Source organism: Sinocyclocheilus grahami, unplaced genomic scaffold (assembly GCF_001515645.1).
Source record: "Sinocyclocheilus grahami isolate Dianchi unplaced genomic scaffold, SAMN03320097.WGS_v1.1 scaffold11.1, whole genome shotgun sequence".
Lineage (NCBI taxonomy): Eukaryota > Metazoa > Chordata > Actinopteri > Cypriniformes > Cyprinidae > Sinocyclocheilus > Sinocyclocheilus grahami.
Window position 1 is genome coordinate 1,579,562 of NW_015505190.1, and position 17,282 is coordinate 1,596,843.

Here is a 17,282-nt window from a genome sequence, read left to right on the forward strand (position 1 = left end):
TAACTCAGGAATAACACAGTAATAACACAGGAATAACTCAGTGACAACATGGTAATAACAGAAATAGCTCAGGAATAACACAGTAATAACAGAAATAACACAGGAATAACAAAGTAATAATGCAGTAATAACAGACATAACTCAGGAATAACACAAAATAACACAGTAATAACAGAATTAACTCAGGAATAACACAGTAATAACACAGGAATAACTCAGTGACAACAGAAATAACACAGGGATAACACAGTAATAACACAGTAATAACAGAAATAACTCAGGAATAACACAGTAATAACACAAGAATAACTCAGTAATAACACAGAAATAACACAGTAATAACATGATAATAACAGAAATAACACAGATATAACACAGGAATAACTCAGTGACAACAGAAATAACACAGGGATAACACAGTAATAACACAGTAATAACAGAAATAACTCAGGAATAACACAGTAATAACACAAGAATAACTCAGTAATAACACAGAAATAACACAGTAATAACATGGTAATAACAGAAATAACTCAGGAATAACACAGTAATAACAGAAATAACACAGGAATAACAAAGTAATAACGCAGTAATAACAGACATAACTCAGGAATAACACAAAAATAACACAGTAATAACAGAAGTAACACAGTAATAACACAGTGACAACATAAATAACACAGTAAGAACAAAGAAATAACACAGGAATAACAGAAATAACACAGTAATGACATAGAAATCACACAGGAATAACACAGTAATAACACAGTAAAAACACAGAAATAACACAGGAATAACTCAGTAATGGCAGAAATAACAGGAATAACACAGTAATAACAGCAATAAAACAGGAATACACAGTAATAACACAGGATTAACTCAGTAATAACACAGCAGTAACGCAGTGATAACACAGGAATAACACAGTAATAAGACAGTAAAAATAGAAATTACTCGGGAATAACAAATTAATAACACAGTAATAAAACAGTAATAACACAGGAATAACAGTAATAACACAGGATTAACTCAGTAATAACGTAGTAATAACACAGTAAAAAAGTAATAACGCAGGAATAACACAGGAATAACAGTAATAACGCAGGAATAACACAGTAATAACACGGGAATAACAAAGAAATAACACAGGAATAACAAAATAATATCAGGAAAAACAGAAATAACACAGAAATCACACAGGAATAACGCAGTAATAACACAGTAATAACAGAAATAACTCAGGAATAACACAGTAATAACAGAAATAACTCAGGAATAACACAGTAATAACAGAAATAACTCAGGAATAACACAGTAATAACAGAAATAACTCAGGAATAACACAGTAATAACAGAAATAACTCAGGAATAACACAGTAATAACAGAAATAACTCAGGAATAACACAGTAATAACAGAAATAACTCAGGAATAACACAGTAATAACAGAAATAACTCAGGAATAACACAGTAATAACAGAAATAACTCAGGAATAACACAGTAATAACAGAAATAACTCAGGAATAACACAGTAATAACAGAAATAACTCAGGAATAACACAGTAATAACAGAAATAACTCAGGAATAACACAGTAATAACAGAAATAACTCAGGAATAACACAGTAATAACAGAAATAACTCAGGAATAACACAGTAATAACAGAAATAACTCAGGAATAACACAGTAATAACAGAAATAACTCAGGAATAACACAGTAATAACAGAAATAACTCAGGAATAACACAGTAATAACAGAAATAACTCAGGAATAACACAGTAATAACAGAAATAACTCAGGAATAACACAGTAATAACAGAAATAACTCAGGAATAACACAGTAATAACAGAAATAACTCAGGAATAACACAGTAATAACAGAAATAACTCAGGAATAACACAGTAATAACAGAAATAACTCAGGAATAACACAGTAATAACAGAAATAACTCAGGAATAACACAGTAATAACAGAAATAACTCAGGAATAACACAGTAATAACAGAAATAACTCAGGAATAACACAGTAATAACAGAAATAACTCAGGAATAACACAGTAATAACAGAAATAACTCAGGAATAACACAGTAATAACAGAAATAACTCAGGAATAACACAGTAATAACAGAAATAACTCAGGAATAACACAGTAATAACAGAAATAACTCAGGAATAACACAGTAATAACAGAAATAACTCAGGAATAACACAGTAATAACAGAAATAACTCAGGAATAACACAGTAATAACAGAAATAACTCAGGAATAACACAGTAATAACAGAAATAACTCAGGAATAACACAGTAATAACAGAAATAACTCAGGAATAACACAGTAATAACAGAAATAACTCAGGAATAACACAGTAATAACAGAAATAACTCAGGAATAACACAGTAATAACAGAAATAACTCAGGAATAACACAGTAATAACAGAAATAACTCAGGAATAACACAGTAATAACAGAAATAACTCAGGAATAACACAGTAATAACAGAAATAACTCAGGAATAACACAGTAATAACAGAAATAACTCAGGAATAACACAGTAATAACAGAAATAACTCAGGAATAACACAGTAATAACACAGTAATAACAGAAATTACTCGGGAATAACACATTAATAACGCAGTAATAACACAGTATTAAAACAGGAATAACTCAGGAATAACTCAGTAATAACACAGAAATAGCACAGTAAAAACACAGGATTAACTCAGTAATATCGCAGTACTAAAACAGTAATAACACAGTAATAACAGAAATTACTCGGGAATAACACATTAATAACGCAGTAATAACACAGTATTAAAACAGGAATAACTCAGGAATAACTCAGTAATAACACAGAAATAGCACAGTAAAAACACAGGATTAACTCAGTAATATCGCAGTACTAAAACAGTAATAACACAGTAATAACAGAAATAACTCAGGAATAACACAGTGACAACAGAAATAACACAGGAATAACACAGAATTAACACATTAATAACACAGAAATAACACATTAATAACACAGAAATAACACAGGAACAACACAGGAATAACACAGGAATAACACAGTAATAACAAAGGAATAACGCAGTAATAACACAGAAATAACACAGTAATAACATGGTAATAACACAGTAATACCAGAAATAACTCAGGAAAAACACAGTAATAACACAGTGACAACAGAAATAACACAGGAATAACAAATTACTAACACAGGAACAACACAGAATTAACACATTAATAACACAGAAATAACACAGTGACAACATAAATAACACAGTAAGAACAAAGAAATAACACAGGAATAACAGAAATAACACAGTAATGACACAGAAATGACACAGGAATAACACAGTAATAACACAGTAATAACACAGAAATAACTCAGTAATGGCAGAAATAACAGGAATAACACAGTAATAACAGCAATAAAACAGGAATACACAGTAATAACACAGGATTAACTCAGTAATAACACAGCAATAACGCAGTGATAACACAGGAATAACACAGTAATAAGACAGTAAAAATAGAAATTACTCGGGAATAACAAATTAATAACACAGTAATAAAACAGTAATAACACAGGAATAACAGTAATAACACAGGATTAACTCAGTAATAACGTAGTAATAACACAGTAAAAAAAGAAATAACAGAAATTACTCAGGAATAACACAGTAATAACACAGAAATCACACAGGAATAACACAGTAATAACACAGTAATACCACAGAAATAACAGAGGAATAACAAAATAATAACAGGAATAACAGAAATAACACAGAAATCACACAGGAATAACACAGTAATAACACAGTAATAACAGAAATAACACCGGACTAACACAGTAATAACACAGTAATAACACAGGAATAACTCAGTAATGGCAGAAATAACAGGAATAACACAGTAATAACAGCAATAACACAGAAAATACACAGTAATACAGGAATATTCAGTAATAAAACCGCAATAACACAGTAATAACACGGATGAATTCAGTAATAACACAGTAATAACAAAGGAATAACTCAGTAATAACAGAGTAATAACACAGGATTAACTCAGTAATAACACAGTAATAACGCAGTAATAACACAGTATTAAAACAGGAATAACTCAGTAATAACACAGAAATAGCACAGTAAAAAAAAACAGGATTAACTCAGTAATATCGCAGTAATAACACAGTACTAAAACAGTAATAACACAGTAATAACAGAAATTACTCGGGAATAACACATTAATAACGCAGTAATAACACAGTATTAAAACAGGAATAACTCAGTAATAACACAGAAATAGCACAGTAAAAAAAAACAGGATTAACTCAGTAATATCGCAGTAATAACACAGTACTAAAATAGTAATAACACAGTAATAACAGAAATTACTCAGGAATAACACATTAATAACGCAGTAATAACACAGTATTAAAACAGGAATAACTCAGTAATAACACAGAAATAGCACAGTAAAATAACACAGTAATAACTGAAGGAGCGTATGAGTCGAGTCCGGACTTAAAATAGTAATAACACAGTAATAACAGAAATTACTCAGGAATAACACATTAATAACGCAGTAATAACACAGTATTAAAACAGGAATAACACAGGAATAACACAGTGACAACAGAAATAACACAGGAATAACAAAGTAATAACACAGGAATAACACAGAATTAACACATTAATAACACAGAAATAACACATTAATAACACAGTAATAACATGGTAATAACACAGTAATACCAGAAATAACTCAGGAAAAACACAGTAATAACACAGTGATAACAGAAATAACGCAGGAATAACAAAGTAATAACACAGGAACAACACAGATTTAACACATTAATAACACAGAAATAACACAGGAATAACACATTAATAATACAGGGTTAACAGAAATAACACAGGAATAACAAAGTAATAACAGAAATAACACAGGAAATACACAGAAATAACACAGGAATAATTCAGAAATAATACAGGAATAACACAATAATAACACAGTAATAACAGAAATAACACAGGAATAACACATTAATAACACAGTAATAACACAGCAATAGCACAGCAATAACAATGTTGTACGTTAAATGTTAAGTTTATAATATGCATAGTTGATCGCTAAATTTAGGGGCTGTGTGTCACAGTGTCTGGTTGTGGTGCCCTGGACTGGCCACTTGGGGGCGCTCTCCTGGGTTTGTGTTATATGTTGTGAACTCCAATTCCCATAGTCCCTTGTCTGTCATTCTGTCTGATCATTAGCACCTGTTTATTATTTCCGATCATTATCACCTGTTAGTCATTTACTCATTATCCCAGCTATATATACCTTGCTCACTCTGTCTGTCATTGCTGCTATTTTGTATTTGTCATCTCGTGTTTGATCTTATGTCTGAGTTGTCTATAGTTTACCGTGTTATCTGTTCCTTGCGTTTTGGATTACCTTTTGCCACGTTTTTGTTCTGTTTTGATTATTTTGTTACTTTCAATAAACTGCAACTGGATCTTACCTTGTCTCTCCTGGCATTCCGTGACAGAAAATAGCAGCCAATACAAGATCCAGCAGTTTGATTTTTCTTTTCCTTTTTTTTTGACCATGGACATCCGGATTGTCCCTCCTGCCACAGGGAAGGAGCGTATGAGTCGAGTCCGGACTCTGATGGCTCAGAGGCAGGAAGGAATGGAGGTTGGTGCGTTTGCCCGGATCTTTTGGACGTTGGCGGTGGGGCTAGATTATAATGAGGCTGCACTTAAGGACCTCCTTAACATCTGTCTGGATAATCCTTTGCCCCAGTGGGAGGTGAAAGGACTCGAGATCCTAGACTTCTGGGGCTTCATCAGATATATCCAGGGTTGAAGTCAGTGGGCAATACCAGGCCAGTCAGAACCCTTCTGCAGGGATTTTCCCACCACCTCCTCTATCCTTCGGACTCCCACGAAGCGGCGACGGGTGAGAAGGAGGACAGGAAAGCCCACTCAAGAGCCCGCTCCAGTCCGGGAGCTCACAGAGCCCACTCCAGAGCCCGCTCCAGTCTGGGAGCTCACAGAGCCCACTCCAGAGCCCGCTCCAGACCGGGAGCTCACAGAGCCCACTCCAGAGCCCGCTCCAGCCCTGGAGCTCACAGAGCCCAGTCCAGAGCCTGCTCCAGTCCGGGAGCTCACAGAGCTCACAGAGCCCGCTCCAGTCCCTGGTCCGCCTCAGTTCCACCTCCCTCCTGAACTTTTTATGTTTTCTGGTGGAGCGTCTGGTATCCGCTCCGTAGAGGGGGGTAATGTCACAGTGTCTGGTTGTGGTGCCCTGGACTAGCCACTTGAGGGTGCTCTCCTGTGTTTGTGTTATATGTTGTGAACTCCAATTCCCATAGTCCCTTGTCTGTCGTTCGTGCGTTTTGGATTACCTTTTGCCACGTTTTTGATCTGTTTTGATTATTTTGTTACTTTCAATAAACTGCAACTGGATCTTACCTTGTCTCTCCTGGCATTCCGTGACACTGTGTGCTCTATAGGCCAACAGACTGATTTACATCACATGAATACATTCATTTATCCTGAAAGAAATGGAAGTGACATGAGTGCCTGCAAGAGAAAAATTGAGTAGCCTGTATTTTATAGTTATATATATATATATATATATATATATATACAATACTCATTTTGTGAAAAAAACACTTCTTCAAATTATATTTTAAATTATCATTAGGCCTATTGCTGCTTGCTCACTTCAGACATTAGGCCTAATGTGCATTTTTCTTCAAATTATAGCTGAATGGTTTGCAATGATTAATTTTAAATCTAGATTAAATCGAGGTTTATCTAATAATTCTGTTGCACCAAACTTCAAACCTTTAAAAATAAGCAGGTTTAAATTTTTAACCCATCATTTTGATCGGATTGAAGTTATATTTAAGATGAACTTTAATCCTGTTGCACCATAACTTTAAACTCCGATTTAAATCTTAATTATGGATTAACTTTAAACTTAACCCTTAAATGCATACTCCCAGGTCTATTACTGAGTCTTTAGCGACCCGGGACATCATTCTCTACCCTCTCCCTCCTTCATTTTTTTTAAGTTAGACATCAACTTTTTTAGTATTCCTCAATCTATTAATTATAAACAATATAACAAGAAAATATATATAGAAATATATATATATAGAAATATATATAGAAATATATATATATAGGTCCGGGTCGCTAAAGACCCAAATAGCCTATAATGAATTTTAAAAATGCACATGCAATTCAAATATAACTGATCGAACAAAAACAGTGGAGATCTGACAAAAACAGTCGATCAAACGGACAGGGCAGCGCTTTTCACAAGCGGAGATCGCTACTAGACGAATCATGTAATTTGTTAGTTTTATTATCTCTGTTCGCTTTTGTCGTAAGTTATACTATTACTCCAGTAATTTATCCTAGCCTATCCAGCGCTCCCTGAACGTAGTCTCTGGCTTATTGCCAGTCAAGCGCAATGCTGCAGGGACGCGCCTAACGACTTTGATCTGATCATAAAGTCTTTCCGAGTCATTGGGCTCAAGTCTCGAGTCATTGCTGCCAAAGTCTAAGTCGAGTCTCAAGTCTTTAATTATTTCGAGTCGAGTCACAAGTCATCAAATTTGGGACTCGAGTCCGAGTCAAGTCTCGAGTCAAGTGACTCGAGTCCACACCCCTGGCATTTTCTGTACAGTGAATGGCACGTAGTAGTGCACTATATAGGGGACAGGGAATGATTCAAACAGTGTAAATATGCTTTCCATTGAGGGAAAAAAGTCTGGTTTCGCGCTGTGTCGACGCAGACCACAAAATGTATCAGAGCTATTTGAATTCTACACAGAATGCTATATTTTATAGCAATATGGATGAGATTGTGGCTGGCATACCATGTCAAATGCGGCTTTTCTGAGCTCAACGGCTCTGAAAGGCTCTAGCCCAAGCTGTGATATAAACGAACGCTATTGGCTATTTTAAAAAGGGGCGGGGGTGCTTAATATGTCCCGCCCTGTCTTCCTGTTTCAGTTAAAATGACGTCAACACAATGTTTCAGGGTTGCCAGGTCTGCAAAAAAAAATCTGATTTCTAATCAAAATTAACCCAAAGGCGTTTTACCCAAGGGTTTCCCCTCTGTCAGTCTCCTCTTTTGTCAAAATCTCGTTATGGGGGAGATCGATTTAACCTGCTGCAGTGTCAAAGTATCCCAAATCCGCAGGGAAATTACGGACTTGGCAACACCATGCCTTGTACTCGTATTATACGCGCCTTGGACTTTAAAGTAGCATGTTGAAATAGCAGCCTGTATCTCCCTAGATGGGAAGTCGCTTTTTTCCAGAATGCTGGTTTTCTGACAGGTTTTTTTTGGTGCTTGGCCAATCTACAGATGACAGTATTTACGTCATTCATTACTTTTCAGATAATTAAATGTTCTCTAATCCAAACTGTTACATTTTCCATTTCTTAATTAGAGTAGCCTAATGAAATTAACATTTGACCTCTACTCAGCCAGAAGAAGGCTCGCAAAATAATCAAGAACAGATGAAGAGGAGATGGCCACAATGCCAAGTAGCCTATTGGAAGAATATTAAAATCCAACAGGAAAAAGAATAACTGTTGCTTTTGTAAGAAATAAAGATGACCAAATAAATTGTGAATAATTTGTGTTTATTTAACAGCTGTGGTGGTGAAGACATTTAGGCCTATCTCCAACTACCCTTCCTTCTGGCATCATTCCATTCCATACAGTAATCAACTTCATTTTCGATGGGTTTGTGCTCGGGAAACTACACACAAATTCTCTGAAAGAGCGCAAGAGTGAGGCACACTTTATTTACCGCTCTGCATATAGCGGCCTTACTAATGTGCTCTGCATCCCTGATACCCTGCTGTTATATAGAATTTTGTAAATCTGCTCAACAGGGAAATATTTATGACTAATTATAACTGGTTATGATTAATAATAAATATTTAGATTATATCTTCGAACTGTAGCAGAATCAATATTACAATTATTTGATTTGTCCATCCACCGAGCGTACAATATAATCATTTATCAATTCAAGGAACGATTATTTTCCTGGCCAAGGAAGAATAACTGTCCTTCTTTATGCAGTGCTAGCAGTAATTTAGCATATTGTAGCAAGGGTTCAAAACATTCATTGACTTCGAATTGTGAGCAGCAACAGAGGCAATCGATCGTGAATATAAGGGATTTAATAAATGAAACTATATCTAACATATAACTAAGCAAAACACATATATACAGAATGAAACAAAGTAAGGAAAAGAGAGAGGAAAGTAAAATGATGGCAGTATTTCACATCAATTTTAAACACAACCTTCGAGAATCATCAGAGAATCAAAAATCACCTTAAAAGGGACTGAAACTTAAACACGCATCTAAATAATTGTAAACGGTTACTTGCATTGGCTTCGATTGCTGAACAAGAGTCCTGATGCGGTAGACAACGGAGGTCTTTGATGAGTTCATTAGGAGTGAGCTGGAAGTTTACTTCTAGTTCTTCTGAAAATAGGAAAAGTCCACAGCGACTCGAAGTTCCTTGAAGATAAAAACTGCCGGAAAACAAAACTCAAGAGTAGAGTTGTAGTGTGTTGTCCCAAAAGAAGAGGTTTTCTGAGCAAAAATAATTTCGGGCTAATCACTTTTGAGGGTTCCTCTTCACCCCCGACTTGGGGTGGGCTAGCCAATACCAGGCATGAATTTTTGAGCGGGAGCAGTTTCCTTGGTCTCCTTTTATGGCCCATTTGCATGTTTTATGGCCGGTCTGGAAATTGCGCAATTTTAACCCAAAATATAGTACAAATCGTATGATGTGTTTCACAATCACATACTGTACATCATTGTTTGAGGAATAAAGAGCAGATAATATTGATACCAAGGAAGAAACATTTAGAATAGATTAAACCAAAGATATATCCATACACCTGAATATCAGTGCTTAGGGCTTGACTAATACAAATAACAAGTGGTAACTCAGCTAATCTAATAGGGAAACGTACAAACAACGCATGCAGTATACCAGATATATTTGTAACTGCTCAATTATGGTCTAAATAGAGTAAAGGTCTTTACGTGTGTGTGTGTGTTAGTTTGCTTGGTCAGCCAGGCCCATCGGTGCCTGGCATCGGGGTCATTTACATCTCTTTGGAAAGTGTTTGAAATCAAATGGGGAGATGATAGTGGGGGACTGCTTAGAATCTCCTTGGTAGCGAGGAACCATTTGGCAATTTAGCCCCCATATAAGTGTAAAGTCTGTGACCAGGACTGTAATTTATATGCAAATGTCAAAGGCTAAAATGGTCTCTTAAGCCATAAAACCCCAAAGATCATGCATGATTCTACGCAGACGCTACAAGAAAATACAAATTCATTCTTGTCATTTTCACAAATTGTTTGTTAATTTCAGTGAGAGTGTGTTGGTAAATGTTTATTTGTGTTGCATGTACATTATAAAGTGAGGAATATATTTTTTACACAACTCAAGAAATAAAAATCAAGTGTCAGACAGCTACTGAGAACATATGCGAAGTCAAGTTATACTTCAAGCTCACATATCTAGTAGATAGTGTTTGCAACCCAATCAGCCTGTGTTAAGCCAAATTTATATAATATGGATTGATTTTTCAAACTTTACCCTACAAAAGGCCATGACTTTGTTTTGTGTTGCCTTTAAAATGACTATTCAGACCAATTCTTTCAAACACTTAAGCCAATATTTATTCTTCCCCGTAAGGGAGTACATTCACAATTTAAGGTCACAGATCAGAGCTTTCTGATAAACGGTTCCAATGAGCAACTTTCCTCCATATTGAGTTGCCACCGAAGAAGCAACAATCACACTGCCATCATCTGCATATACCTGAGTCACCCTGGGCTTTTCAGAGAGGATGTTCTCAATCCTGATAACCTACAGGAGAACATCGTTATATTATAGATTTGTAACTCAGGGACACTTGAGATAAGACAGGAGATAGTGGGAAAAGAAAGGATAAGAGATGAGAACATGATGTGAGCCAGACTCGAACACGACAGCTCATCATATTTGAGCATAGGCACTAAACAAAACACAATACATATATTCACACACCTCAGAACCAGGTGGATCATTTGGATCATGAAATACACATTTAAGACCGTTTGGGTGGCAGCCCAGCCATAGATCTCCAGATTCACGGTCCACCTCAATGTTGTCACAGAGTGACCCCACATCAACCTCCTGGGTAAGAAAAAATACCATGCAGTAATATTAGCAATAGCAGACAGAGTAGTTCTCTTTTTCTACTAAGTAAAAAACTATTAATTTGTTTCATGTTTGTTGTGTTTGAAGTTAACACAGCTTACAATTCTATACTTAAATAGTTTTTTTTATTTTTTTTATTCTGTATGGGAAAAAATAAGGTGTGAACATTTTATGTAGTTTGATGTTTACCTTTACATGAGACAATACAGTGTTTTTCTGTATTTCCAAGACAACAATTTTGTGCTTCAGAATATCAGACACGTACAAATGCCTGAAATGACATTTTAAACGTATTAACAACATATAAACAGGACATAATTACGCAATAATGCTTTGATGGTAATATTACACTATACTGTGCTTTTATCAATGCAAAGCTTGATTTTTTTCCTGAAACTTGCCTTTTGTCAGGGGAGATATTTATGCCGTTGGCAATCAAGAAGCCCCCTGCCACAACCTGCACGGTCTGAGGGCTGTAGTAGACCACGTCACACCAGGGCAAAGACAGAAACGGCTCCAAAAACTTGAGAATCCCATTTGTGAAGTAATGATCATTGGTGGCATAAAAGCTTTCGGTCCCCACAGCGACTATATCATTCACACTAACAAATGCAGATAAATAAACTGGAATTTATACTTTAGGTCTAGGGTATGTTACAGCAATATTGTGGTTTAATGGAGCACATACTTGTGCAGGAGTTCATGCTTGATGGTCTTGATGTACTGAAGAGCATTTTCATCCTCAACAAATCGGAAAATCTCCACTTGACTGTTGCCTTGAGGATGATTAACAACAAATAGGTATACGGCACCATCTGTAGTGAGAGAAGAATTTATACTTTTTTTTAGTTTCATTCACAATCATCCGTTTAATATAGTTTTAACATTTCACAATAACTACTTCTTATGTGTGTAGGTAATATAAATTATGTGAAATCAATGCAAGTATAGAAAATTCAATAAGGAATTAAACTTTTCTTGTTTATGTATACATTCATTGAATTAAAAAAAAAGCAAACCTTTGTCATCCGTGTACAGGCTGATTCCATGTGGATTAAAAGAGTCTTTGTCAAAGTCTCCCTTGACGTTCAGTGCTTTAATTTTCATTTTAGAATCCATCAGATTCAGGGTGTAGATCTTTCCAGGGTCATCTGAAAAGGACGGTAAGCCTGGATATTTCAAGCCCTATGTTTAAGTAATTTGAACATGTTGAACAACAGTTGCATTTAACGGTCAAATTAATAGTAAAATAGTAAAAACGACTGCTGCTAGCATGAGATTACTCAGTAATGATTTTGTTGTTATGACATACAGTGCTCAGAAAGGCCAGTCCATTTTCAAGTATGGTTATATCTTCAGCGCCATATTCTGTTTAAAACAAAAATAACACACTACAGATCACCACTACATCTGCATTTGCAGTGTCAGAAGTCTACACATATGCTTCTTCAAATGCTCTTTACTCAATGACAGGAATAATTATAAAAGCAAAACGCTGCAAAACTTACACTTCACCAGTAAAACATTATTTTACATGAATCTCACACTTATAATTGAATAAGTAACACTGCATTAGGTCGAAGCTGGTAAATTCAGTCCCGCAAACTGACACGTGACCAGAAAATAAGGCAATCAATTCAGTGTTTACTTACCTATGCCCTCTATATGGTGACAGTTCGGAAGGTAGTTCTGAGTAAGTTCTCTGTAGGAAAGTGATGCATGCCTGTGGAGAAGACAAAACTACATATATAATAGATATTCCTATGATTATTGTCATGTTCAGTAATTATGTATAAACACGAATTAATATGTCAGTAAGTAGCAGCAAAGATTAGAACAGCGTGCAGTCAAAGAAAACATTTACTGAAATAGTTATAAAGTTTGGTATGCAAATAACAGTAATCGCAAGTCATTATTATATAAATTCGATCGTACATATCAACCAACCTTAATGTAATGAGTCTTTCTCCGATCAAAACTGCAAGAGCTGCAACAGACAACGAGAGTACTGCTAACTTACCCATGCTGTCTAAACTCTCGCGCTGCCGCTAGCTCACAAACATGATTAACCCTTCAGTGTTGCCAGGTCCGCTTTTTATGCGCGGATTTTTGTACTACAAATGCACAGTCGTGGTGTTTGTTTTGGGGATAATTTCCAGAATTCGGTTCTGCTTATTGGTTGCATGCTATTGCATTTATTTTTATTAATTTTTTTTCTGTCAAACCAGCCAAGATGTGAATAACATGGATATTGTTTGTAAAGTTCACTCAGAATATGGTAAGTCAACCCAGAGAAAGAAAATAAACTATTTTACGAGGTAGTGATTACTTTCATACCATATGATTCGTACAGAAACGTGTTTTTTTTGGTAGGCCTTAACATGAAGGTTAAACCTAACCTAACTGTTGGTGGGGTGTAGTAAGAAAATAGTTATTAATTGCCATGGGAGTTTGTTAGTAAAGGTTCTGTGTTGCATGGACATCACAAACTGATAATATAGGCTATATATTTTTACAAATCAACTAGTGATAGCTATTGAAAACATATGCCGAGCCTAGGTGAACCTAGTCACACGCTTGAGGTATTCGGCCAATCACAACACACTGGATATCTGGCCAATCAGAGCACACCTCGCTTTTCAGACAGATGAGCTTTGTAAAAATCGACGCGTTTCAGAAAGGCGGGGCATAGAGGAGAAACAATAATGTACGGTATGTGGAAAATAATGTTTTTTGAACCTTAAACCGCATAAACACATTTCATTACACCAAAATAATGTTCTTTTTAGCAGCATCATATGACCCCTTTAACTCTTGCTTTAAGCTCACATATCTAGTAGATAGATAGAAGAGTTTATAATCAATCCAAGCAGTCCGTCAAGCCAAATATATAGGCCTATTGTGTGAATTGATTTTTCTCACTTTACAGAACAAAAGGTGCAACTGAAATTTCAAGTGAATTATTACCTATTATTAGTTGGTCTTGTCTTTGATTTGTGTCGCAAATATGTAGTCTCTGAAATGACACTATTCAGACAAAATCTTTCAAACAGCTGAGCCCATATTTATTCTTTCCAGTAAGTATATACACTACTTAAGGTCACAGATCAGAGCTTTCTGATAAACTGTTCCTATGAGCAGCTTTCCTCCATATGGTGTTGCCACTGAAGAAGCAATGATCACACTGCCATCATCTGCATACATCTGGGTCACCTTGGGCTTTTCAGAGAGGATGTTCTCAATCCTGATAACCTATAGGAGAACATGGGTATGTTACAGATTTGTAACTCAGAGACAGCTGAGAGGAGTGAGGAAACAGTGGGAAGAGAAAGGGGAAAGACATGGGAACATGACAGCTCATCATATTTGAGCATGGGCATTAAACACTAGGCCACAGCTCAAGCATTTAAATATGCTGCATACATTCACACACCTCAGAACCAGGTGGATCGTTCGGATCTTGAAGTAACCAATTGCGACCGTTTGGGTGGCATCCCAGCCATAGATCTCCAGATTCACGGTCCACCTCAATGTTGTCACAGAGTGACCCCACATCAACCTCCTGGGTAAGAAAAATGAACAAGCCATAATATTAGCAATAGCAGTCAGAGTAGTTGTTGTTATTTTAAAAACTATTAAATATTCATTGATTCATTGTTGTTTTATTTGAAGCAAACACAATAAAGCTGAAATTCTATACTTTAATCTATGAAAAATAATCCTGTATGGGATAAAATAAGGTGTGAACATTTCAAGTAGTTTGTTGTTTACCTTTACATGGGACAATACAGTGTTGTTTTGTATTTTCAAGACAACAATTTTGTGCTTCAGGAGGTCTGCCACATACAAATGCCTGAAATGACAGGTTATAAACAGGACATGATTACGCAATAAATGATTTGATAACAGTACATGCATATGCAAATCTTGATATTTTTTTTCTAAAACTTGCCTTTTGTCAGGGGAGATATTTATGCCGTTGGCGAGCAAGAAGCCCCCTGCCACAACCTGCACGGTCTGAGGGCTGTAGTAGACCACGTCACACCAGGGCAAAGACAGAAACGGCTCCACAAACTTGAGAATCCCATTTGTGAAGTAATGATCATTGGTGGCATAAAAGCTTTCGGTCCCCACAGCGACTATATCATTCACACTAATGATAAATACACTGGAATTTATACTTTAGGTCTAGGGTATGTTACAGCAATATTGTGGTTTAATGGAGCACATACTTGTGCAGGAGTTCATGCTTGATGGTCTTGATGTACTGAAGAGCATTTTCATCCTCAACAAATCGAAAAATCTCCACTTGACTGTTGCCTTGAGGATGATTAACAACAAATAGGTATACGGCACCAACTGTAGTGAGAGAAGAATTTATACACTTAGGTTCATTCACAATCATCCGTTTAATATAGTTTTAACATTTCACAATAACTACTTATGTGTGTAGGTAATATTATGTAATATCAATATATAGGCAGTTCAATAAGGAATGAAACTTTTCTTGTTTATGTATACATTTATTGAATGAAAATGGCAAACCTTTGTCATCCGTGTACAGGCTGATTCCATGTGGATTAAAAGAGTCTTTGTCAAAGTCTCCCTTGACGTTCAGTGCTTTAATTTTCATTTTAGAATCCATCAGATTCAGGGTGTAGATCTTTCCAGGGTCATCTGAATAGGACGGTAAGTCTGGATGCTTCACGCACTAAGCATAAATAGTTGCATTTTTTAATGGTCAAATGTATATAATTAATGTACTTCAACAATCAGGTGTTTTTAGTTTTATGACATACAGTGCTCAGAAAGGCCAGTCCATTTTCAAGTATTGTGATATCTTCAGCCCCACATTCTGTTTAAAACAGCAAACAAAATGACACTACAGATCATCACAACAGTGACAAAAACTCAATTACAGAATAAATTATAAAAGCACAACACTACAAAACTTAGCCTACACTATTCCTTTTTTTCTTTTCTTTTTTACCTCGCATGTAGAATTGCATAAATAAGAATACATTAGGTCCAGACTGGTAAATTCAGTCCATGAACTGACACGTGACCAGAAAACATGGCAATCAATACAGGGTTTACCTATGCCCTCTATATGGTGACAGTTCGGAAGGTAGTTCTGAGTAAGTTCTCTGTAGTAAAGTGATACATGCCTGTAAAGAAGACAAAACATATATAGTCATATTATATAATATATATTGCTATGAGTATTGTCATGTGCAATAATTACATATAAACACCAATTAATATGTCAATAGTATCAGCAAAGATCAGAGCAGCGTGTAGAAAATACATATACGATAGGACACATCAACCAACCTTAATGTAATGAGTCTTTCTCCGATCAAAACTGCAAGAGCTGCAACAGACAACGAGAGTACTGCTAACTTACCCATGCTGTCTAAACTCTCGCGCTGCCGCTAGCTCACAAACATTATTAACCCTTCAGTGTTGCCAGGTCCGCTCATTATACGCGATTTTGGACGTGTTTTTTAAAGTGCCCCTATTATGGGTTATGAAAGGTTCATATTTTGGTTTTGGGAGTCCCCAACAACAGGTTGACATGCATGCAAGGTTGTTGTTTTTTTAACCTTATTTGCTCAACGACTCCCAAACGATTCCCTCAGCCATTCATTTTTCAAAACCCCTCCTTTGCGTGAGGCTAATCTGCAGTGATCCTTTTGGTCGATTTTATTTCATCAGGCCTGTAATGGTTTGTGAGCGCAGTGCTGCTTTGTGTACAGCCGTTAGGAAACAGCTACTTTTACCGCTCCAAAAGCAGCACCTAGTGGCAAAGAATGAATGTTTTCCCGGGTCTGCGCGCGCAACAATATGCTAATATTTCATGTTGACTTCAACATGAAACGGCTTGGGATTCGTTTTAAAAAAGACTTGTTTCAATGATTCAGAGCCGACTTTTGAGAGACAGTAACTTTATACACAGTGCACTTTCAGATTTAAAACTTTGCATGATGTTTTCATTCACTT

At 35.9% G+C, this 17,282-nt stretch overlaps 2 protein-coding genes across 2 annotated transcripts; both read right to left on the bottom strand.

The window, feature by feature from the left end:
- Positions 1-10,517: 10,517 nt before the first annotated feature.
- On the bottom strand, positions 10,518-13,335 carry LOC107595282 (serum paraoxonase/arylesterase 2-like). The gene is made up of 9 exons (XM_016285641.1): positions 13,227-13,335; positions 12,932-13,002; positions 12,592-12,647; positions 12,299-12,464; positions 11,968-12,094; positions 11,681-11,881; positions 11,469-11,550; positions 11,127-11,255; positions 10,518-10,946 (listed from the first exon to the last, which is right to left on the bottom strand). The coding sequence occupies exons 1-9, from the start codon at positions 13,301-13,303 to the stop codon at positions 10,782-10,784; spliced, it is 1,074 nt and encodes a 357-aa protein (XP_016141127.1). The 5' UTR covers positions 13,304-13,335; the 3' UTR covers positions 10,518-10,781.
- Positions 13,336-14,311: 976 nt separating this feature from the next.
- Positions 14,312-16,744, bottom strand: LOC107595292 (serum paraoxonase/arylesterase 2-like). The gene is made up of 9 exons (XM_016285650.1): positions 16,614-16,744; positions 16,377-16,447; positions 16,079-16,134; positions 15,825-15,990; positions 15,512-15,638; positions 15,232-15,432; positions 15,051-15,132; positions 14,713-14,841; positions 14,312-14,531 (listed from the first exon to the last, which is right to left on the bottom strand). The coding sequence occupies exons 1-9, from the start codon at positions 16,688-16,690 to the stop codon at positions 14,370-14,372; spliced, it is 1,071 nt and encodes a 356-aa protein (XP_016141136.1). The 5' UTR covers positions 16,691-16,744; the 3' UTR covers positions 14,312-14,369.
- Positions 16,745-17,282: the final 538 nt, after the last annotated feature.

Bases quoted from the DNA above. Each gene is read 5' to 3' on its own strand.
- LOC107595282 (XM_016285641.1), bottom strand. From the start codon at position 13,303: ATGGGTAAGTTAGCAGTACTCTCGTTGTCTGTTGCAGCTCTTGCAGTT. The intron at 11,882-11,967 runs GTATGTGCTCCA...TGCATTTGTTAG, and splicing joins AAGCATGAACTCCTGCACAA to TGTGAATGATATAGTCGCTG. The intron at 11,551-11,680 runs GCAAGTTTCAGG...ATGTCATTTCAG, and splicing joins AATATCTCCCCTGACAAAAG to GCATTTGTACGTGTCTGATA.
- LOC107595292 (XM_016285650.1), bottom strand. From the start codon at position 16,690: ATGGGTAAGTTAGCAGTACTCTCGTTGTCTGTTGCAGCTCTTGCAGTT. The intron at 15,991-16,078 runs GTATGTCATAAA...ATTTATGCTTAG, and splicing joins GACTGGCCTTTCTGAGCACT to TGCGTGAAGCATCCAGACTT. The intron at 15,433-15,511 runs GTATGTGCTCCA...ATTTATCATTAG, and splicing joins AAGCATGAACTCCTGCACAA to TGTGAATGATATAGTCGCTG.